The 23,994-nt window shown below is 41.6% G+C and overlaps 1 protein-coding gene across 4 annotated transcripts in view; it reads right to left on the bottom strand.

The window, feature by feature from the left end:
• Nucleotides 1-18,012: 18,012 nt before the first annotated feature.
• The window catches only part of ZNF532 (zinc finger protein 532), a 38,136-nt gene continuing 32,154 nt past the window's right edge, over nucleotides 18,013-23,994 (bottom strand). For all 4 annotated transcript variants that reach the window (XM_065406661.1, XM_065406659.1, XM_065406660.1 and 1 more), the window contains 3 exons: nucleotides 22,840-22,952; nucleotides 20,831-20,978; nucleotides 18,013-18,507 (listed from right to left, as the gene is read on the bottom strand). In XM_065406661.1, the coding sequence (XP_065262733.1) occupies nucleotides 18,013-18,507; nucleotides 20,831-20,978; nucleotides 22,840-22,952 (756 nt within the window). The remainder of the gene's footprint in view (nucleotides 18,508-20,830; nucleotides 20,979-22,839; nucleotides 22,953-23,994) is intronic.

Raw genomic sequence — 23,994 nt, 5'->3', positions numbered from 1 at the left:
AGCTGCTTCAGAGGAAGAAACCGTCATAAGCAATAATCTGCCCCGCTGCCCCAGGAAAATTCCCTTCTATCCCCAATAGCTAAAGGGTGGATTATGTCAGGAGGGTTTGGATTCCTTCCGAAATGCTTGTGTTGGCTTTGGTTTAATTTTTACTGTTATAACCCTGGATATTCTTGTTATCAATATAAATGTCTAGTTCTTCTTTAAATGCAGTGTTGTTGTAGTCGTGTCTGCCCTGAAGAAGATCTCTGTGTAGCCTGAAAGCTTGTCTCTCTCACCTGCAGAAGCTGGTACAATAAAAGATATGACCTCCCCCACCTTTTCTGTCTAGTTCCTCTTTAAATCTTTAACAGCATGTTCCAGTGATAATTCTCCATAATGATAGAAAAGTGGCCCAAGTGCAGAGAATGGCAGCACAGCTTGATATGTATCAAGTGTTCATTTTCTGTGAATATGGAAATTCAGTAACTATCAGTAGAACAGTACAATTAAACACGAGAAAGGCCTATTAGGTTATCTAGCCCATCCTCTTCTGGCAGAAGCTGAATAGGTAATCTGTTTGGCATGAAATGTGTAGATTATAGGGTGCTGTAGCCAGTGTATTTAGCTCTGGAAAGTTTGTATTTTTAACTAGACTAAGTAGCAGCTAACATATGTAGGGCCAGATCCTCAGCTGGTATAAATCGCATAGCTCCATTGTCTTGAGTGGAATTATGCCAGTTTATACCAGCTGAGGATCTGGCTCAAACTCTTTGCCGAGTATTGTTATAGTATGGTAGTGTGGCAGTATACTGGCAAGAGATGTCTTGAATAGAAAACAGGAGTCGATAACATTTGTTAATAATTATTTGTAATATGATATTGCTTGGAGGCCCCATCATTATTGAGGCCCTACTGCATTAGGCACTGTACATACATAACACAAAGGTGGGCAGGATCTCAAAGAGATTACAACCTAACTATATGACAAGAGTCAATGGTGGGGACCGGTTACAATGAGATCATTATGATCACAGCACACCAGCTATCTAGCCACTGTCAGTGTTTGGTAGGCAAACTGGAAGAAGTGTTAAACAGCATGGGGAGATGAAACTCATTAGTAATTCGTTATTTTGCCTGCTGCATACGACAACGTTACAAAATGTAGGGGCGAGATTAAAGTTAGACAGGCAGTTAAAGCTGGTTAGGGTTATAGTGAGTGAGGAGGGCTTATATGGCAGTAGGGATCTGTCTGGATCCTTTCACTGTTTGTTCTCAGAGGTTGTTGGATGAAATTTGCAAAGCTACCTATGAGATCTGGACACAAAATCCCCATTAAAATTAATGCAAACTGAGTGTCAAAATCTCGTAGGTAGTTTTGAAAATCTCTGAATTTAACGCTTGGGATTTTTGTAATTTTTTGTAAAGGAAGAAGAATATTGTTTCTGGATGCTGGCTGGACTCCACCAAAACAAACTCTCAACCTCAACGTTTTGCTTTTTAAAGGGTTGATAAAAACACATGCTTTTCTTACCTAATATTGCCAACGTTGTAATGTCTTCATCGTGGCAGGAGTCAGGAACACATATACCAATACTGTAATCAAACCCTTCCTGGAAGACATAACTCTCCTTAGCACTCTTTGTCCAAAATGTTTACAAACAACCTAGGCTGAGAGGTAGAGGCCTAGGCAGAGGATGGACCTGAAGGGAGTTAGATTCCCTAAACCCATAGAATTTCAATGGAATTTGAGTGCTCCTTTGAAAATCTTAGCCCTAGTCAATATTTACAAGATGTCTGTGGAGAGTTAGTTCTTCATATGATTGTGTTTGGTCCTTGCTTTGGTATGCACACAAAAAAGGCACAAGGAGCCTCCAAACACCACCACTGTGCAGGTGCTTGGTCCAAATGCATTCCAGGCCAGCACCACCCAAGTACCAGCCACCCCAAAAGGGCCAAGGAAAAGGCATAGCCATTGCCCTATCCCCCACTGTAACTGGCTAGCGGTGCTGGCCAGCAATGGAGGGGAATGCAATTGGTACCCAGGAAAAGGTGGTGAAGGGGTAATGCTTCCCTGAGCACTGTTAAACTCCAGGAGGTGTTAGTGTATCTGCCCTAAGGGGAAAGGGTGAGGTGACTTCCTATCCCTATGAAGAGCCAAAGGGATTGAGTGGGAGTCTTTGTAGCTGGTGACTCTCCCCAGAATAAAAGGCAAAATGAGGCAGCAGCCATCTAGGGTGACCAGATAGCAAGGGTGAAATATCAGGACAGGGGGAGGGGGTGTATAGGCACCTGTATAAGACAAAGCCCCAACTATTGGGACTGTCCCTATAAAATCGGGACATCTGGTCACCCTACAGCCATCTCACCTCCCCAGAAGGACCTGGGTGTGAGGCACTGGGGCTCAGCAGGTAGCAAGAGGGGACTCACTAGACAATTGCTCACTCACCAAGAACAGAGTATAGCAAAAGTAAAGTTTTGGAGTAGGCTGTCCTACAGCCCGGAAGGGAACCGCCACAGCTCAAGCTGGCTGATCTTTCTCCCGTTCTTGCTATGGACCTGGCCTGATGGTCAGATTTGCTAAAATCTGATCCCATCATTGGTTTTGAGTGAGTTTAATGTTCTTGCCAAACACTCTTCACTGGCCCAATGTTAGCTCCACTGTGATAGCCAGATTCCAAAGTAGGTGGCTATATTCCGCCAAACTAAATTCTTCCTGCTAGTTCAGTCAGTATTTCCTGTTCTAAACTGTTATGTAGAGTTGATGTACTGGATTCTACCAAAGCAGTGACTGCATCACAGTGATGGGTCAAGTGATCCCTTGCCTGCCTCAAATGGATTTTTGTGAGGCTTAGCTAATTAACGTTAGTTCCTCCAAGGAAAGGTGCTGTAGAAAAGCAAAGTATTAACATGATCGTTATAATGCACTATAATGCACAATAATAATAAAAAACAAACAATGCAAATGTCAGACAAAGAGCAAAATTGTATTCAAATATTTTCTTAATCATTTATGACAATAAGAATAAATAAAATAACTCTCTTGTCCAAGCAAATTGAGGGATATTTCTATAAACATGGAGTTTGGCTAGTATTTAATCCTGACATTTTGTTTTCCATCAAAAACCACTTATCTGATTGAAGACATCAGATATTAATTGTGTATTTGTTGCTTATTAAAAAAGAATAATTCAATGGGTCTCCATCAACTGATGAGGATTTGATGATAAAATTTGCTGTCTCCTGCATTTAAGATTTATGAATCTGACTATAACAGGGTTAAAAAAAGAACTAGATAAATTCATGGAAGATATGTCCATCAATGGTTACCAGCCAGGATGGGCAGGGATGATGTCCCTAGCCTCTGTTTGCCAGAAGCTGGGAATGGGTGACAGGGGATGGATCACTTGATGATTACCTGTTCTGTTCATTCCCTCTGGGGCACCTGGCATTGGCCACTGTCGGAAGACAGGATACTGGGCTAGATGGACCTTTGGTCTGACCCAGTATGGCCGTTCTTATGTTCATTTTGGGTCATATTTGAACTTACAACTTATCTTTACTGTGTTTCTTATGTTGATCATAAAAAGTATGTAATTTTTTAATTTTATTTATTTGCCTAATGTAACACATTTGAAATGTATCATGTTGACAAACAGTGCTGGTGGAATATCTCTACATGCAAGTAACTGAGTGGAGGCTGGTTTACCTTATAGCAATCCCTAAAAGTATTTGTGACGGTTAAGGATGAGATTTCAGTGCCTCCAGTGTTCTTGGAAGTAAGATATTTTCAAATGTAGGATCTGATACTGCTCATGAAACTCCCACTGAAGCCAAGAGGAATTCCACATTGCTCATTTTACTGTTATTTCATCCTCTCTACTATCCCTATCTCCATTTATCTATTTGGTAAACCTGCCTAACACCTATACTGTGACTGACTCTCTGGAGTAGGGACTATCCTCTTTGTTACTTGTTTGTACAGTGCCTAGCACAATAAGGCACCCCATCTTCATTAGGATTCCTGCTCACTGCTGTAATAAATAAATAATAGCAAACAAAGACATCATCATCACACATCACACACTTGCATCATCTTTTACATTTTAGCTTGATTGAAAACTAACTTAAATTTGGAAGCCTTTTTTTGCATGTAGAATCCACTGTCTCAACCCTTTGCAAGTGCAGGATTCCTAATCAGAAACCTAGCAATTTTCAAAAGAAGCGTAGGAATGAAGATAAGTTATTACTGAAATTTAGTCAATTATTTTATGTCAATAAACTGTTAGATGAAGGCTGAGGGGGTAGTTGACTTAAAATTATTGTAATTGTGAATTCTCAGACAAAATCTATTTAGGTAGAATTTATGGCTTTGTAGTTCAGATTGTAAACTCTGACAGGTTTCAGAGTAGCAGCCGTGTTAGTCTGTATCCGCAAAAAGAACAGGAGTACTTGTGGCGCCACTCTGTGCAACAGGAACTGTCTTTTTTGTTCTGTGTAGGTATAGAGCTTCGCATGAGGTCCCGATCCACGACTGGGGCTCCTGCGTACCACCACAATTCAAATAATAAATAATAATTTCCTGAACTTCAATTCCAGTCATTATTTTTGCATACTGAAGGGCCTGATTCTATATTCCTTGCATACTCAGTTGACGTCAGCAGAGGTTTGGTTTCATAGGTGACTACAGGATCGGCACCTAAGCATTTACGCAAGTTTTAGTCAACTGTAGCACACCAGTATAACCTCAATCAAAATAATATAGTACTTGAAAAGAGTATACCTGCTGCACTTGCAATTTGCAGTATTGTCCTTGGAATTTACCTGAAGGCACCTTGGCAGACAGACATTCAGTGTAGGATCCCAGTCTGTCTGTATTTCCACCAAGGATATTGCTACCAAGTTTTCCCAAAGAATCGTACACTGAAATTTCAAAACAAATATACTGAGTAAATAAAGGTCCTTAGACAAAGCTGGAAGCCATGCATCCCATAGGAAATTAACACTTCTTTAAAAGTCAGGCTGTCCAATCAGAGAACTCTTTGATAATACAAAGTATGGTACCAACCTGACCACTGTCTTGCACTTGAACTAAAATTTAGTCTTGACCCAGTTTCATTAGTTATGAAATAAACTCTGTGGCAACCAGAATTTTGTTTCTCAGTGTTATCAGGGGGAAAAAATCATGTTCACGCCCCACTCTGAATTGTTGTATCCCTCTGTCCATAAAGCCAGGGGTGTCAGTTACCAGAAGCCCAACCTAAAATAGCTTAAAATAAAATGAGATCTTTAAAGTCCAATATCACAGAACATTTCAAGGCTAAAAGAAATTTCTGTGTATCTCCACCAGTGACAAGCTAGGATTAACCCATTGAAATGAGGAGAAATGCCCTCTGCAGGTTTGCAAGGTGCTTCCAACATACATCATAGACAACTGCAAAATAATGTATTTCATCTGCCATCATGTTACCTTCTTAGAGCTTGGTCCTATAATTGAATATGTTAGTACAGACCCCTCCACCCACCCCGGAGCTCTGTGAAACTGAATGATAGAGTCTGTGCTAATACATCGAACTGCAGGATTAAAGGTTTAGTGAGACAATTGACTTCACTAGGATGCCCATCTGAGGATGGCAAACAAGATTTGATCCTAAAGGAAGGTTTAAAGCAGAGTTTCCCATTAAAGACATTCCTTGCTATAGTACTAGTGATCCCTGAGGAAAGGATGGTCCTAATGGAAGGATGGTCCAATGGTTGGGCCTCTAGCCTGAGACTTAGGAGAACGGAATTCCCTGCTCCACCACAGAGTTCCTGTGTGACCTAGTCTCTCTGTTCTTCAGTGCCCCATCTGTAAAATGGGAATAGCATTGGGAAAATGGGAGATATATCTCTACCTTGCAGGGATGTTGTGAGGATAGGTACCTTAATGGTTGTGAGATGTTCAAATAGTATGGTAATAGGGGCCATATAATTACCATAGGTAGATAGATCACAGTTAAATCCCTACCTCTTGGATTCTATATCCCTCACCATTTATATCTGAGACCAAAATTGCATCTGTGGGTTCTTAGAAATACAGAAACAGATCAGCCTTTCCATCTCTGCTCCTAAGTTTTGTAGTGTGGTCACTAGGTGGCATAGCCCAATTTCACCCTTGTAAACATACCAGAGGTAGAAAAATGTACTTACTCATGATTGCATAAGCTTTTGGTTCCACTGCATTCAGATCAGAAAGAAATTGATTGGTGTCTTCCAAACATCTTAGAGAAACATTTCTTACAGGAGAAGCGTAACGTATTAGAGGCATCAGAAGGAGCATTAACAAGGAGACTGACATTTCTCTACCTCTATTTCCCCTAGGCTCTTCACTTGTGTCCCTTAAATATATCACAAGATATATGTAAGGGACACTCGTAATTTCACACAGGTCACAGGAAAATGTGATACTTCCTTATTCTTAATATGCATAGACACGGCATGCTTTCCAAAACAGCTGCAGAGTGACAGAAATGTGCAAGCGTGAAAAACTATTTACACACCTACTTTCTGTTGAATAAAACAACTCTCCAGTTTCCTGTGCCCTTCCAGCCACCTGCCATCCATTAGCCATGCAGATCAAAACTGACGTTCAGTCTGGATACTGCTTTTAACCATGTTCTTTGTGTGTGTGTGTGTGTGTGTGTGTGTGTGTGTGTGTGTGTGTGTGTGTGTGTGTGTGTGTGTGTGTGTGTGAGAGAGAGAGAGAGAGAGAGAGAGTGTATCTTTTTACACCCACACAAACACACCCACACCCACCCACCCACACACTTTAATGGTGCCAATTTAGTGCTTACTAATGTAACCCCCCTGTGAGGTAGAGTCGGCAGCAAAAGGTGCTAGGTTCAATATCTAGCAGTTCCTCTTAACAATAAGAAACAGAAGCAGCTCGAGCCCCTATCCAGTAATCAGGGAAAAATTACCATCACCACCTTTGGGTGCCTCTAAAAGGCCATACTTCCCCACGCACACTCACTGAGACTAGTGTATAACAAAAAAGAGCTTTTATTAAAAGGGAACCCAGCATTAATTTGGGCAAACACCACAACCCCATTCGAAAGCATGTGACCATAAGCAAACCCAACTTCATAGTGCATTGATAAGCATCCTTTGCCTCAGTTTCCCATTTGGCGGTGGGAAAGTCCAATGAACGAATGTCCCTTTAACACATCACTCCCCTCTCCCTCCGCTGCACCCCACTCACAGTTGGTGGTCCTTGGTTAGTGAAGACCCAGAGTCCAGAGGTGCATTCACAGGGTTCACCTCCCACTCTGGGGGGGAGGAGGAAGTGGCATTGAGCAATGCCTCTGCTGCTGTTGCCACTTCTGCAACAGGCTCATAGCTGCCGCTGTCTCGCTGCCACTGCCCTCTCTCTGCCACCGCTAGCTGCTGTCTCATTGGCACCACTCTCTGCTGCTGCCATCACCAGCTGCTGCTGTGAAATCACATTCTGAGGTTCCACCACATAACCCAGCTCTCGGCGATTTCAGCAGATAGTGGGGAACCTCGCCACCAGTGCAGTTTGTGTTGTCCTTCTCTGGTCTCACAAAAGGTCAAAGACTTAGCCCCTAGACTTGTTCAGCAGTGAGAACAGTGCTAGGAACCACTAACTGGAAACAAGAACTCTTAATTAAGCCTAATCAACTCTGTCATTAAATGCTAGAAAGGGACAAGTCAAATAGTGACTAAGACTCTTCAGGTAGACTCCACACCACCAGGTAAGAACACCTATTCTCACCCACTCTCCTCTTCCCTGATATTTGGCATCCCTACCCTCTGCTTAGCGAGAGAGGTTCAGCTGAGGGTGACCCCATCACTCAGGACATGCTAAGCACTGTTCTGCTACCCTTTACTTGTACAATAAGGATAACAACATTTCATTACCACTGCATTCAAATACTAGAGTGATTTGTAACTCAAAACCAGCCAGAATTGATCATTTTGGCAAAGCAGCTCCATCATGCTGCACACCCAGGCAGTGTCTAGGCAAACATGGTCTTCTCCTGAAGTCTTTTCCCCCAGTGTGCCACTAGATGTCAGGGGAGACCCTGCTTACACTGTCGCTGAACTGACAGTGCTAAAGAATTTGGCCCAGAACCTCAAAGATAGGAGTTAGAAGCCTACATACCTGTGAGGATCTAGGCCTGCCTCTCTATCTAGGGAACTTATATGTCCCCCATTACTGTAGTATCTGAGCACCTCACAGTCTGTAATGTATTTATCCTCACAACATCCCTGTGAGGTAGGGAAGTATCCCCATATTTACAGATGAAGGACTAAAGCATAGAGAGGCTAAGTGACTTGCCCAGATCACACAGGAAGCCCATGACAGAGCAAGGACCCAAATCCAAATTTCAGGCTAGTGCCCTAAGTAAACCATCCTTCATCTTTGTATTTAGCTTGGTTTTAATGCTTTACATGAGTTATGATCAGATTGCAATGCTCTCATTTCCTAACCCAAAAGATGCGGCTATTTAACTGAAATTAGCATTTCTACATCATTTTAGGAGTCAGGTTTCACATCAGCAATTTGTGAATGGAGCAACAGTGCGAAATGTGTTGGCCAGGTGAGTTTGTAGCAGCACTGACACAGTTTTGACCCTGAATCTGCTGCTAAAAGACAAGTAGAAACCTGCATCTATACACAGGGGACCACACATAAATTAAAACATCCAAAACTGTTACTTGCATATGAAGATTGAATGTTGCTAGTTGGCTGAGTTAGCATGTTACCTCATGTGATTAGTTAGTCCTACTGGGCGGGGGTTGGTGGTTATCATTCTGCAACTGTAAGTTTAATTGTTAGGGCAGCTAAAGCTTTATGTACAGGCATTAATGGTAATTTAAATCTAAATAAATACATGAAATAAAAACATTTTGCAACAGGCCATTGTGCAAATCAGATAAAGCATCTGAGGCTCTCTCCAGTTTCTGGAGAGTTGTGTGCATTAGCACTTACATAAATCTTTACAAACTTTACTCAATAGTTTCAACAACTCTTTTGTGGTAGGTAAGTAATATTAGCCCCATTTTACAGATGGGGAAACCAAATGAGCATAAGATGGGTAAGTGACTTGAGTAAAGCTAGAGAGGGAGCTGGTGTCACGTGGGACTGGAATTCAGGAGTCCCTTGCTCTCTGTGATTTTGGGTGCTTCAATTTGTGGGTGCCCCACTTCTGACCCCTCAGAAAGACCTGGTTTTCAGAGGGTGGGTGAGCACTTTTTGAAAAATCAAGCTCCTTCAAGGTGCTACATATCATCACTAGTCATTTTTGACAACAGACACATTTACAAACCAAAGAAAATGTTCTTACCTCTGTTACTCACAACATAGCTTAGCTCATTGAAACTGAAAGATTATGTTTCAAATTCAATTTACTTTCCACTGCTTATATTCTTTGCTTTCATTTTGCATATCACTTAATGAACAATATAAATTAACTAGTCAGCTTTATTCTCACAATCTGGAAAAGGGGGTAAACAGGTAAGCGGCAAAGTTTGCAGATGATACAAAATTACTCAAGATAGTTAAGACCAAAGCAGACTATGAAGAGTTACAAAGGGATCTCACAAAGCTGGGTGACAGGGCAAGAAAATGGCAGAAGAAATTCAGTGTTGATAAGTGCAAAGTAATGCGCAATGGAAAACATAATCCCAACTATACACATTAAATGATGTGATCTAACGTAGGTGTTACTATGCAAGAAAGAGTTTTTGGAGTCATCATTGATAGTTCTCTGAAAACGTCTGTTCAATATGCAGTGGCAATCAAAAAAGCGAAAAGAATGTTAGGAACCATAATGAAAAGGATAGATAATACAGTAAATATCATAATGCCTCTATATAAATCCATGGTAAACCCACTCCTAGAATACTGCATGCAGTTCGGGTCATCCCATCTAAAAAAAAAGACACATTAGACTTGGGAAAAGTACAGAGAAGGGCAAAAAAATATATATATTAGGGGTATGGAACAACTTCCATATGGGGAGAAATTAAAAAGACAGACTGTACATCTTAGACAAAGAGATGACTAACGAGGGAATAACAGAGGTCTATAAAATCATGAATGGTGTGGAGAAAGTGAATAAGGAAATGTTATTTACCCCTTCACATAACCCAAGAACCATGGGACACCCAATGAAATGAATAGACACAAGATTTAAAACCAACATAAGAAAGTACTTCTTCACACAAAGCACAGTCAACCTGTGGAACTGATGGCCAGGGGATGTTATGAAGGCCAAAACAATATCAGGGTTCAAAAAAGAATGAGATAAGTTCATGGAGGATAGGTCCATCAATGGCTATTAGCCAAGATAGTCAGGGATGCAGCCCATTGCTCTGGGTGTCCCTAAGACTCTGACTGCCAGAAAATAGGATACTGGGGTAGATGGACCATTGGTCTGACCCAATATGGCCATTCTTATATTCTTTACCTCAGCATATGGTGGTCTTGGTCTATGGGTTTCAGTGGGAACTGATGTGGGAGAAATCTCCCACTAGGCCAGAGAGCAACAATGGTGCTACATCTCCATTACTGCTAGTACAGCTCTGAGACTTCATTAAATCCCATAGTTCCTGCTTCCCCAATCCATGGGGGCAATGTTCCAGGGACCTGTATAGCAGTAGAAAGCTTGAAAAATGTTCTGATATCTATAGAGCATTTTCATACTATATCTATTGTATATAACTAAGCGTAACAAGTAAAAGGGGCCTTAATTTCAGAACATATTGCTCCCGAAGGTTATAAAGCCCATGTATCATGACCATAATAAAAAAGTCACAGTGACAGGCATGATGAACTCCAAAGTGCTTCCTCATGAAATGTAAAATCCATAACTGCTCACTGAGGAGCTCTTCTATTCTCTTATGGTTAGAGTTATTGTTGTCACTTGAGCATAGAATAAGTATTACCAGTAAAACTGTGTTGGGTACATAAAATCTATAGAGAGGAAAGTGTAAGGGATTGGATTGGTTAGGAGCTTGATAATTGGACATACTATCAGGATCCCAACAAGGCCAGTCAGGACCAAGAGTCAGAGCAGGGGCAAACCTGAGGCTGGGAGTAGTGGAGGAGTTCATAGTCAGGCCAGGGTCAATACCACAGTTCAGAGTCTGAGTCAGATTTCAGGGTCCCGGTCAGGAGGCAAAGTCCAAGTCAAGACAAGGTCAAAGCCAGGAGTTCAGGAACAGAAATGGTCATGGCAGCTACAGAAGACCCACACTATTGCCTAGACGCTTCCTAGAATGCCCCAGGGGTTTATATAGGGTGGGGAGCCAATGAGAAGCCATGAGGCTGCTGCCTGTCAGACCCCATGAGGTGGGACTTCCCATGGTGTGTGTCCAGAGCAGGCCATGGAACACAAGCTGATTACCAGCTGTCACTGGGTGGCAGTATGGTGCTGCCAGCAGCCTGGCAGCTCTGCAGGCCTGCGTTCTAGACCTGGGGGTCTTACATATAGAGCTTTTCACTGGCTTAAACTGGGCCCAAGTTGTAGTGAGCTAAAGTTGTTGCTGGATGGAGTACAATGTAGGTAACGTGTTTGGTAATCCCAGCCTAGTATCTACATCACAGAACCACCACAACAAACTAACATTGATTGACAACCTTAATGCAGCTTCAGAGCGTATGTCTATACTGCACTGTGGGCCTGCTGACTTGGTGTTTCCAAGCCTGCTTTTGGACATCCAACTGCACTGTAAACCTGGGCATCCAATTGCTGGGCCTGGATCTCACAGTCATGCTAACACATCCATACTGCACTACTCAGACCGTCTGTCTCAGGTCTGCCACTTGAGCTGCATCCCCACTGCAGAATGATGGGGATTAGACCCAAGTCAGCAGGACTGGGGCACTGATCCATCACCCTAGCAGGGTCCTAGCACCCGGGTCCTGAGTGCTTGCTGACCTGATTCAGACTGATTTGTGTGTGGACAGAAGGGGTGCTTGGATTCAAGCCTGAGTCAGAACCTGGGCTTAGTGTGCAGTGTAGACATACTCAGAGATGCCAGGGTCTGAATGGACATGAAGACTGACATTTTCCTTCAATCTTAAGGGTGGTCCCTGCAGGTCAGAACACATTGTCCAGGCAGCGTTTGGTTACTTACGTGATCACCACACATGCAGTACCTGTTCTGTAGATAACACATTTTATTGGGCCTGTCTATATGTACTACGCAGCAGTAGCGCCAAGTATAAACCCTTCAGTTTTGATCCTGATCCTACTGGAGTCCCTGAGTGTTTTGCTATTGATTTCAATGGGTGCAGGCACTGGCCTTTAAGGAGACTAAAAAGAAAATGAAGATCATATGAACTTAGTTGCTTGTCTGATCATCATGTCCTCAAACTAAACAATGAGGATAAGCCAAAGGATTTTAGTGGCTGTGTTTTAATTTCCAGGATGAAGTAGAAGGGTAGTGGGAAAGTACAATATACTCTGATCCCACTATGTTCCTTACAGCAGTATGAACATGCTTCACACATGCAATTGAAAAAATAGAGGGGGAACTGCCCAAGGTAGGAAGGGAAACTTGCATGCTGGATTGTACCCTTTTGTTTGTAGCTGTCATAGGAAAATTACAGATGACACACAGTATTTTGATGCTTGCAGATTTTCTTTGGAAACAGGGTCAAATTATACAATTTGCATAGCAATCATGAGTGGTGGAGAAGAGAAGAGCAAAGTGAAGGGACACACAAAATCCTATTTAAAATTGCTATCATTTATAATATCATATTAAGAGCTTGAAAAATTCTCTTTTTTCTACCAGTTTAATTTTCCATTTGGACAAAATGAGTCCCTCACCCCTCACAATTCTGTTTCTTATGAAGCACAATGCAGTAGTAAGTGAGCATACAGGAACAGACCCTTGGGACTTGTGTACGCTGGGAAAATATACCAAAAATTTCCCACATGTTCTAGCATGTGTTGGATTCCTATCAGGGAGACTTCTCTAGACCCTGCAGGGGAGTGATCCATCTTTCACACCAGTCTCTGGTAGCAGATGCCTCTGATGTTTGAAGCCTCCCACCTCATGCCCACAGCTGCTGGAAGGGAGAGGAGTAGGGCTGGTTGGAAAACAATTCCATTTTGCAAAAATATCAAGGTTTCAACATTTGTTTTTGTTCTGCTACAGAATGAAAGTGAGATCTTTCAAAAATTTTCACAAAAGAACACCCCAGAATAGCTTATAGCTTGGTGGTCAGGGCCCTCACCTTGTATGTCAAAGATCCAGGTTCAAATCCCTGCTTTGTCAGATTCAGAGTAGGGACTTGACCCAAAGTGTCCCACATCCCAGGTGATATCATAACAATGGGGTAATTGAGTAAAGCTCTCTCTCTCTCCAGCTGTGGGGGTCCTTACATCGCTTGAGGCAGTCAAGGACTCTGGGAAACAGCCACATGTTTGGACAGACTGTGCTTGTTGGGCATATAAATGATTCTGAACCGGGCTTGGAGACATTGAGAGTGAAGCCTGGCGTGGGGCTGCCATATGACCTAGAAGTTGCAGACAAGACCTTGGTGGGTCTGAGTTCTCAGCTGCAGAATAGAAAAGAGACTGGACATCGTGACAAACCTGGCTGTAGGTAGGCATGCCCTGCTGATTGTGGAATCCAGGACGGCTCCAATGAAGTTGGTGTGTTGGACAGATGTTAAAGTGGAGTTCTCTATACAGAGTTGAAGGCCCAGGGGGTGGAAGAGAGCTAGGCCTGGTTGGTGACAGACTGAACCTCAGAGAATGGAACAACCCTTGAGGAGCCAATCATACAGGTATGGGAAGACAACTATTCCCATCCATCAAAGATGACTGTGACTACTGAGAGGACCTTTGTGAAGTCTCCCGGGGCAATTGAAATAGCAAGAGAAGAACCGTGACTAATGGGGAAGGAACAGGAAGAGAGAGGGTGAAAGAGCTTGGGACTGCTAAGAAGCAGTAACTTTCTCCCAGCCAGCAGAATTAGCAGCAGACTGCCTCTGAAAGCCTATTAGCCCCCTTGGAGGGACAAGCGAGGTAAACAGACAAAAGCCCTGAGGCTCAAGGGCCTTTGGACTCTTTTTAAATGTATGTTTACAGTAAGGTGACCATGTTGTGTCCCCGGGCTGTGGCTTGTGCAGCCGCACCCCAATGGCAGCAGCGCAGGGATGGGGACCGGTGAGCGGCGACGTTTGAGGGGGACGTCTCCACCCCACGGGGAGCCTAATGTGTCTCCACCACAACCTGCCCCTCCAATCAGGAAGCGATGGGGTGTCATGTGCTCACTCTGCAGACCAATAAGAGGGCAGTGCTGTAGGGGCCCTAATTCAAATTCTTTTCAGCTTGCCGTGGAGACAGCTGGGCCATGGAGTTGTGACTTGTGGGCCCCAGGCCCGACCGAGCAACCTGGCTGGTAAGTGCCTGATGGAATCCTGCAGCATCCTCTTGTGCCAGGGCACTGATTGCAGCACAGCCCGCCCCCTGGCCACCACACCCCAGCCTCATGCCCCCCCACCCAAGTGGTCCCGAGCCCCCCCTCACCCCGGCCTCGTGCCTCCTGAGGGTGTGCAACCCCCCCCTCACCCTGGCCTCGTGCCCCCTGCCCCATAGCGGTCCCTGGAGCCCCCCACCCTGGCCTGGTGTCCTCCCCACCCCTTGTCAGCTCCTGAAGCCTTGTCCCCCAGCTCATCACTAGATGTCAAGGGAGAGCTCATTCAGACCCTGCTTACATCTGGTATAGCTAATAATAACAATAATGGAAGCGTTCTGGATATTTCTCTCCAACGTGTTTATGCATTAGACATATAAATCAACATGAGAAATTAAAAGCAAGGGTATTCAGGGACGAGTTTTGTGAACCGGGGACTCTTCCGGGGACCATAGTTTGCCCAGGCACACAGTCCCTCATCCAGGGACGTCTGGTCACCTTAGTTTACAGACTCTGCCTTTTTCTTGCCAATTTGATTTGAACCACTGTTATCTGAGCTGAGTGCCCCAGATTGCTTGAAGTGGGACTTCTGCATAAGGGTATGTTCAGCTGACTGTATAATGCAAAAAAATTTCATCCTAGAATCACTGTCTATAGAGGGACTGTCCTGTTCAATGAGCCCCACAGCCCACCCAGGTGTCTTGATCCCATGGTAGCACAGATGGACCTTTGAAAAAGGGAATAAGTTGTGCACTGGGTAGTTTTGCATCATGGACCCATTGTAGGAGTGCATGTTTGACTGGGGAAGGAAATATATCTGACAGAGAAGAGAGATGATGACATTTTCCCAGGATAAGTGACTAGAAGACTTAAGAATAGCCTGACTTGGCAGATCAAGACCACAGAAGGTGGAAAATGCCATGACCACCATAGGAAACCCCTCCATGAAACTGCACTTGAGGAACAGAACATCCTGGAGGGCTACCCACAGGAGCTGTATGTCCTGAGATATGAAATCTTTCTCTGCTTTGGTGTAGATAACCATCCTGAGATGGAGGTATTTTCCTGTCGGTAAGGAGCCCCACCCCACGCTTAGCTTGTGCTACGAATGCTCTTAATAGAATGTCATCTAGCATATTTCCAACTGAAAAGGGCTGCCACTTTTCTAGCCTTCTTCCTCCAACTTGGCAATGGAAGGGGGGGGAAAAAAGAAAGAAGAGAGCTGGAGAACTGCTTCGAGGAGTTGGATGACACACAGAGATGGGATGGTGGGGCAGCTATTATGGTATTCTATCTCTCTTCTTATGGGCTTATGGAAATTCGAAGTCTTATTTATTTAAATAGCACGTATGTTACCGACAGTGATAGGTTGTATTTCCATATGCTGTCCTACCAATGTCTATAAATCTAGAAGAAATGCTTCTAGGAGTTAGGGGCTTGTTCAATCCCTGTCTCCCATTAAACCTCTGCTGAAATTACTACCAAGGAATGCCAATTCTGCCAACTTGGGGTTTTGACTAGTGCCCATTACCAAATATCTGAGTTCCACCCACTTAATAGATTGGCAAAATGAAATCCCTAATGGACAATTTGTGGCAGATTCTTTGATGCACACATGCGCACTTGGAAACTGGACTGTGACCACCAAACTCATGTCACATAGCCTACCTAAAAACTTGGAGCCACTACTAACTTGGCAGTTTTTTGCCCTGTATGTAATGACATAAAACCATTGGTTTGGGGTTTCTCCTTTGTAGGTGTACAATAATGGAAAGGGAACAGACAACAAAAAGTATTAATAATGCCTGTGCAAATTTAACCTTTATTATCTGTTCACTGTATACAAAACACCATTGCTGCATAGTGATAACTTATTTGCTGTACAGTTGACAGTGCTCATCAACAAACAAGTGTTAAAGAGGTATACACTTAACAAAAGGGCAATGATACCCAGTGCACATAACTGACAAAAACATACCAGGCACCTGCAACTTCAGCTATAAGCTTTAGCATACAGAAGTACTGCATAACCACCTAATACTTGAGTAGTGTAGAAAGGGGATAACAAGCATCTACTAATCAACCAACTTAGGCACATGGATGGAGAGAAAAGGTAGAGCTAAATTTTCTGATATACAACACAGAGTGGCAAGAGGAATTTTTACATAGAAGCTCAGGTTTCTAATGCTGTTAGAATTTAATGATAAATAACAGAATCTCACAAATCTTTAAGGGCAAAATGCGCCACATTTATTTACATATGAAAATGTGTTTAATACAGTTATAATGGACATAGTGTATAGTAACATTTGACAGCAGCAAGACTTTTAAAGAACCGAACAATTACTACAGTATATCATGCGGATATCTATATATACACAATTTTTTTAAAAAAAGGTACAAAATTTGTTTAGGGATACATACAAGGTATAAAATGCAAAAGCAAACAAACAAAAATATAACTCTCACAGAGAACTATATATGAAAGGGACAGTATGGTACCTTTTCTGTACTTCAAGAAAGCATAATAAGTAATATTAGGTATACTTTTTGAAATGACTGAACTAGTTTCAGATGGTCTGTGCTAATGTTGAAAGGCCAGCTTTTACTTAAATAGGCTGGTGTATTACCTTCTTGATAGTTGTGGCTGGACATAACACTGAGCACCAGAACATTTGGCATTAGCATACAGAGCTGGGAAATACCAACTCACACAGCCAAGGAATTAAACTATTTTCTTTCAAGAGCCAGAAGAAAGGAAAATACACAATGCTGTGTACTCGCTTCTATATAATGTTAAATAAATTATATGACAAAACCCACCATAATTATAAAACGTATTTATCTAATTACATCTTATTTGTTTAATCCACAGCAGCCCAGCCCTTCTGTAACAATTTTAACTTTGTGTGACCTTAAAGACCTCCTTGCAGGGCCTAAACAAATTATGTAGTGACGCCCAGTTGTGCAGTAACATGTTTTCAAAAGTGCAATGACTTTCAAAGGAGTATGCACCCTGAATAGTAAATACTTGGTATTTCTGGTGTTACTGTCTAAACCCAACACTGTATTCTCTATAGATGCAGTGACTATTCCTTAGGGAAAGATTTTCAAAACCGCCTGAGAGATTTAGAAGCACAAGTCCCACTGATTTTCAAAATCTTCCCTACACATAAAAGCACTGCTTTCTGGTGTAGTTTCATTAATTAAACTTTCTTTCAGAAGCATTTCATATATAAAACAGTTTAACGGAACCGAAGGAACTGCCCCTGTATTAAGAACTCTGTTGTAAAGAAACTTACTACAAAACAAACAAAACAAACAACTGATTTTCCACTAAATATCAATACAAACACGTAACAAAGAGTATAAAAATTGTTAGTTTAAATATATACAAACTCTTTTCAACTCAAATACTGTTTTAATGCTTGTTGAGCGTATAGACAATGAGATGAAGAGGATACATTTATGTAGAATATATTGCAACAGCCTGAACCGTACTGTTAACACTATTATACGGAGAACTTTCTGTAACAAAAATGTCATTTATATTCCAATGTGGAGACAGATTTTTGCTTCTCAAATATCTGATCACTTTTCAGCTGAACTCAATCTTTTAGATTTAATGAAGGCCATGCCATGTGTTCTCATATGAGTATTTAAGGCCGCTTCAGTTTCAAATGTCTTTGCACACACTTTGCATTTTCGGTCTGATACCATGTTGTCAGATGATTCATCTTCATGATTGGGCTTATTTTCTTGTTGATTATCCTCCCCAGACCCGTTCTGTTTCGATACTGGCTGAGGCTCCTTCAGCTTATGTACAATGAAGAGATGCCTGGAGAGAGATACATGAGAGGTATAGCAGAGGCCACATTCCCTGCACTGATACGAAGAGCCATCAGATTTGTGCTGAGGGATATGTTCATGAAACTGAAGAAGATTTTCTGTTGTAAAGCCACACACAGCACATTTGTGGACTTTAAAAACATTTATCTTCAACTTCTTCAATGGCTGCGTGATTGCTCCTCTGGGAGGCCTGAATTCCAGTACAGGTTCTTCCAACTTACGCTTTGGACTGGGAACCTAAAAAACAAGAAAAGTGTATTTTATGCAGTTATAAATACACAGTTCTTCTCATGAATATTTATCACTTGTGGACTTAAAAATCTTCCATGGATATGTTCCAATAACCCCCTGCTAAATCCAATCTCTGAAATAATAGAAACAACCATCTATGTTAATAAGAATCAGTTCAGATTGATTTTGCTAGCTAGGTAACAGCATTTGGTGCATTGTACGAACATTAATACATGTTTTCCAGTATTACTGTATTAAAATATAATATTCAATGATACAGTAATGATGGACATATTTAGGATATCATTCTATCAGCACTTTAGTGCTTACTTTCAGAATCTCAATCTTAATTGGATTTGATTTTATTCCATGCATGATGATGATGATGACTGTAAATCACCTCCTGATTAATTGTGGCCAAAAGGAGATGCTGGAGAAAGATGACTACTGAGTACAATTTTTGATTACTAATCTACTACCAATCTGTTTCTTCATTTTATTGCTCAAGAGGCATATTTTTCAAGAATCCTTCACTTACCTATTTTGCCCAGAGAATCCACGTTATATTTCAAGACTATATACCTAACATGACCCTATTTTCAAAAATATTTGTAGAAAGGGGGGACAATTTCATGGCAACATTTTTTAGGGTAGTGAAACAGTCACACAAAAATTCCCTTTTTAAAAAATGTGTGCTGGTGTCACCACTATCAGCCTCTGACTCAAAGACGTGCATATTTCTTAGTGTACAGAATGAGTTCATCATTAAACACTGAACAAGTGTCATTAACATTCACCCTATGCAACTCAACAGCTCTGATAGCACCCTATAGCCATTTTAGTTTTCTCTTCACTCCTAACATTCTTCATCACACTGAACACTAATTCCACTCTACTATTTATTTCTGGTAAACACAAAGCACATTTTACTCAGTATGGAAATAAATGTTGATAAAAAAAATTCAAACATTTGATTGATGTAATGAAAAAAAATGGGACTATTCCAGGTGAAAGAAATTTCTGAAAGAAATTCCCAGGCATCAAATGGAAAACGAGGCCTGTCTCAATAAAACCAAGATACTTAATATATACCATGAACATTCAGAGCTCTGTTTTTGGATCAGTGTTCCTCTGGCCAAGGAGGATTGTTCAGTGCTAGTCAACACCGCTCATTCATTCGGCACTGCAGGAGGACTGCCTTATTCTATGGATTACTGCAAATTTTTCATTTTTAAATTACTACTTTAAACTGAGCCTAAATTGGTATTATTACTATGTGATGGTTATTTAGTGTCCTATGTGAAATGAGTTTGGTGGTGCCAGTTTGCCAGTAAACATATGTCCACATAACAAAGCTACCACGAGTTATCAATAAATTGGCATCACAGTTAGAAGTCCTAGCAGGCTGAACAAGGACTGAATAATCAAGGAGACTGCGCTAGCCTCTCACATGCAGGGGTGCTCCCTCCAGCATGGGACTGAGGCACACTGACACGGTATTCTGAGGAAGGTTGTACTTCTAGCTTCTGCTTCTATCTAAGCTGTAGCTGTTTGGTTGATAAAAGATTTGGGTTTGCAGAGCTTCCAACATAGCACCTTTAAAAAGGTGATATTGAAACAACTCACTCAGGGCTGGTCCACACTAACCCCCCAGTTTGAACTAAGATACGCAACTTCAGCTACGTGAATAATGTAGCTGAAGTCGAAGTACCTTAGTTTGAACTTAAAGGTACTTACCAAAGGTCCACACGCGGCAGGCAGGCTCCCCCGTCGACTCCGCCTACTCCTCTCGCGGAGCAGAAGTACCGGCGTCGACGGCGAGCACTTCCGGGATCGATTTATCGCGTCTAGACAAGACGCGATAAATCGATCCCAGAAGACCGATTGCTTACCGCCGAACCTGGAGGTAAGTATAGACGTACCCCGAGAGAGGCTGAATTCTCTCTCACTTGAAGTCTTTAAGTCAAGACTAGATGTCTTTCTAATAAACATGCCCTAGTTCAACCACAAGCTATGGACCTAGGGTGACCAGATGTCCCCATTTTATAGGGACAGTCCTGATATTTGGGGCTTTTTCTTATATAGGCACCTATTACCCCCCACCCCGTCCCAATTTTTCACACTTGCTATCTGGTCACCCGATATGGACCTGATGCAGGAATTACTGAGTGAAATGCTTTGGCCTATGTTAAACAGGAGATCAGATTAGACAATCATCATGGCCCCTTCTGGCCCTAAAATCTATGTATCTATAAAAAGGTCTAACTTCACACAAAGAAGAACGGATCAAAAAATTCATTGTTGAAAGAGGTACTCCTAAAGTGTTTACCTTTGTGTCTTCTTTTACTTCACTTTCTTCTATATTGGTTGATTCTGTCATTTCTTTCACATCAGGGTCTTTAATGCCATGCATCAACTGAATATGTTTTTCTAACATCAGCCGCTTAGTAAAAGTGCGTCTTGAATCCGGGCAGTGCCTGTATAAATGCAAAGCAGACATACATATGGTCAAATGTTTACCTTTTTTATAAACAATTTTTTTTTAAAAAAGAGACAGATATGAAGTAGTGCACTATATCCCGGCACCAGTGCAATTTGTTAAAGAAAACGCCAATACTTTTCTAACCAAGTTTGTATACAAAAGTATTAAAAAGTAAACAAAATTACCAAATACACTATTAGTTACAAATATTTGAGCAAATTAACCTCTCTCTCGCTGTGGATATCTCTGATGTAACATCCTAGAAGCGGACATACTGGGAGACAAAGTGAAAACTGAAGTATCTGAGCTCCTTCCCCTCTACTCTTCTGTCCACATCACCAGTGGATTAAAATTAGACACACCCATTCTTCATCTCCCCTCCGCAATCCAAGCTTCACCTGGGCAGCAAACATCTCCCCTACAGTCAGAAATTGGATTCCAAATATCATTATTATTATTATTTGTTTTACTAGTGCCTAGGAGTCTTATTTATAGACCAGGACCCCACTGAGCTAGGCACTGTAGAAAATTTTCAGTCTGACCTCAGCCCCGGATTCTTCTAAGTCTCTGGACTTGATTCACCTCCCTCTTTGAACCAGGCATCCCTTCGTAGCTCCATTTCCACTTCACTTGTGCCTGCTGTTCTTGGCATGCATCCAGGTTGGTCAAGAGAGCAATCTTTTCTCCCCATCTGGCTTGCACCTTCAGCTGGAGGTGGTTGTGGGGCTTGGATATTATTTAACATACCCCAAGTGATGTTTGGGTTGGGGATGGGGGTGTTCTAGAACGGTTCCTGGAAGGGGTGTGCCCAGAAGAAAACAGGGGAAAGAGATATACGCCAATATTCTCTTTCAAAATATCTCTATTTTTGGGAATTAACATTTTCTATGATAACTACATTGCTAATTCAAAAAGTACAATATACTTTATGATACAAACAGATGATTCTGACATTAAAATGAACATACACACTATGCTTTCTTTTAAAGGCGACGCAGGTCAAAATAGGAGCTCTTGATGCTCATCACGTGACGAATGGAACAGATGGAACAGTGGCCAACCAGATCATATAATGAGTGACTAATGCAACTCGATACTACTTAGTAGATCAGCTGAAATCAGCCTGAAATGGATTTAGAGTATGGCAGATCCTGCCCAATAACCAAACAGGTGATACCCATTACTATGCTCATTATTTTAAGTCCATAAAGCAATATGCTAGATTAATGGTTCTCAACCTTTCCAGACTACTGTACCCCTTTCAGGAGTCTGATTTATCTTGCATATTCCAAGTTTCACCTCACTTAAAAACTACTTGCTTACAAAATCAGACACATAAATACAAAAGTGTCACAGCACACTATTAATGAAAAATTGCTTGTTTTCTTATTTTTACCATATAATTATAAAATAAATCAATTGGAATATAAATATTGTACTTACATTTCTGTATATAGTATATAGAGCAGTATAAACAAGTCATTGTCTGTATGATATTTTAGTTTGTACCTGACTTTGCTAGTGCTTTTTATGTAGCCTGTGGTAAAACTAGGCAAATATCTAGACGAGTTGATGTACCCCCTGGAAGACCTCTGAGTACCCCCAGGGGTACACATATCCCTGGTTGAGAACCACTGTGCTATATTATACATAAGTGGGACAGTACAGATACTCCGGTTGTCATTCAAATTCAAAGTTGATCCATGCATTCATATAATAAGTTAACTGATCTAACTGAATTAATTAGATGTTTGGTTTTGCATAAACAAGAAGTGCAGATAAACTGACAACAGCCTCTACTTTTCTCTTTACCGTTGGCTCCATTGATCTTAAAGAACATTAAAAGTAGAACTTACGAGCAGGTATAAACTTTCCTAATGCCTTTGTGTTTGATACGATTGTGGCGACATAGACTATGGGATGAACTGAAAGATTTGTCACATTGTCGACAAGGATGTTTCTTCATTTGCTTTAAAGAAGGGAAAAAGAATAAAATATTAACTAGCAAGGTAATCAAAGGCAGCACACATTTTCAATCTTTTAAAAATAACAAAGTAAGGTTACTTACCAAGATCTTTTATTCTTTGAGGACACTTTAGGAGTCACTGGTCCCAGAACAATTTCTAAACTGTGTGACCATTAAGAGGCATGCACACACCTACCAGCACTGTAAACTGTAATTAAAAAAGAGATGCCCTTGCCCCCTTTTCAATTCTTCTCTGCCACCAAAGATAGAGGGGAAAAAGGGAGGATCGGTTTGAATTTACATAGGCAATGTTTTCAGATAACTCCAGTTACTTTTAAATAACCCCTTCTCCACTGCCAAATTGCTTCTGCAGATCTTCACTCTGGAAGCAGCAAGACAACTGCAGGAGGAAGGATGAGGGATACCTAATTGAAAATAGACTGAAGCACTGCTCTGCCAAATTTGATGCATGGTGATTTCATGTCACAACATCAACTCACAGGAAAGATCCCTGAAAAGGCATGCGGAAAGATGGGGTATAGCATGGCATTCCATTGTAGGACATAAGCCTTCTTCCTAATTTCGAGGATCTAATGGTTTTATATTATAGACTACCATGTGGAAGGAGGTGGGAAAAACAATCCCAAAAAGAAAGGAAAGAAGCAGAACAATTTATGTCAGTTCATTCTGAGCTCTCAGGAGATTTTTTTCAAATTTGTACTTGCTTGAAATAGACGCAGCTGCAGGTGCCAGCATAAAAGCCCTCTATTGTGTTGTGTTTCTCTAAAAGAGAAAAGATTAATGGAATCATCTGTAGTGATGGTACTCCTAGTGAGAATGGCCAGGGGGTCTCTAGTAGCCGAAGAACACTTCTTCCCACTTATGGGCTGCAAAAGCTCAAAGAACAAGCCATTGTTAATGTCCCCTATAACTGATTTAGCATATCACCAATCCAAGAACTCAGCAAGTCAGTCCCTTAAACAGCAGGTCTATCACCTTGAGCTTGCAGGAAAGACACTGCTCACTCAGAAAACTAGAAGGTTTA

The sequence above is a fragment of the Emys orbicularis genome, chromosome 6 (genome assembly GCF_028017835.1).
Source record: "Emys orbicularis isolate rEmyOrb1 chromosome 6, rEmyOrb1.hap1, whole genome shotgun sequence".
NCBI lineage: Eukaryota > Metazoa > Chordata > Testudines > Emydidae > Emys > Emys orbicularis.
The sequence above is the reverse complement of the archived record's forward strand: the minus strand, read 5'-3'. Positions and strand labels throughout refer to the sequence as shown.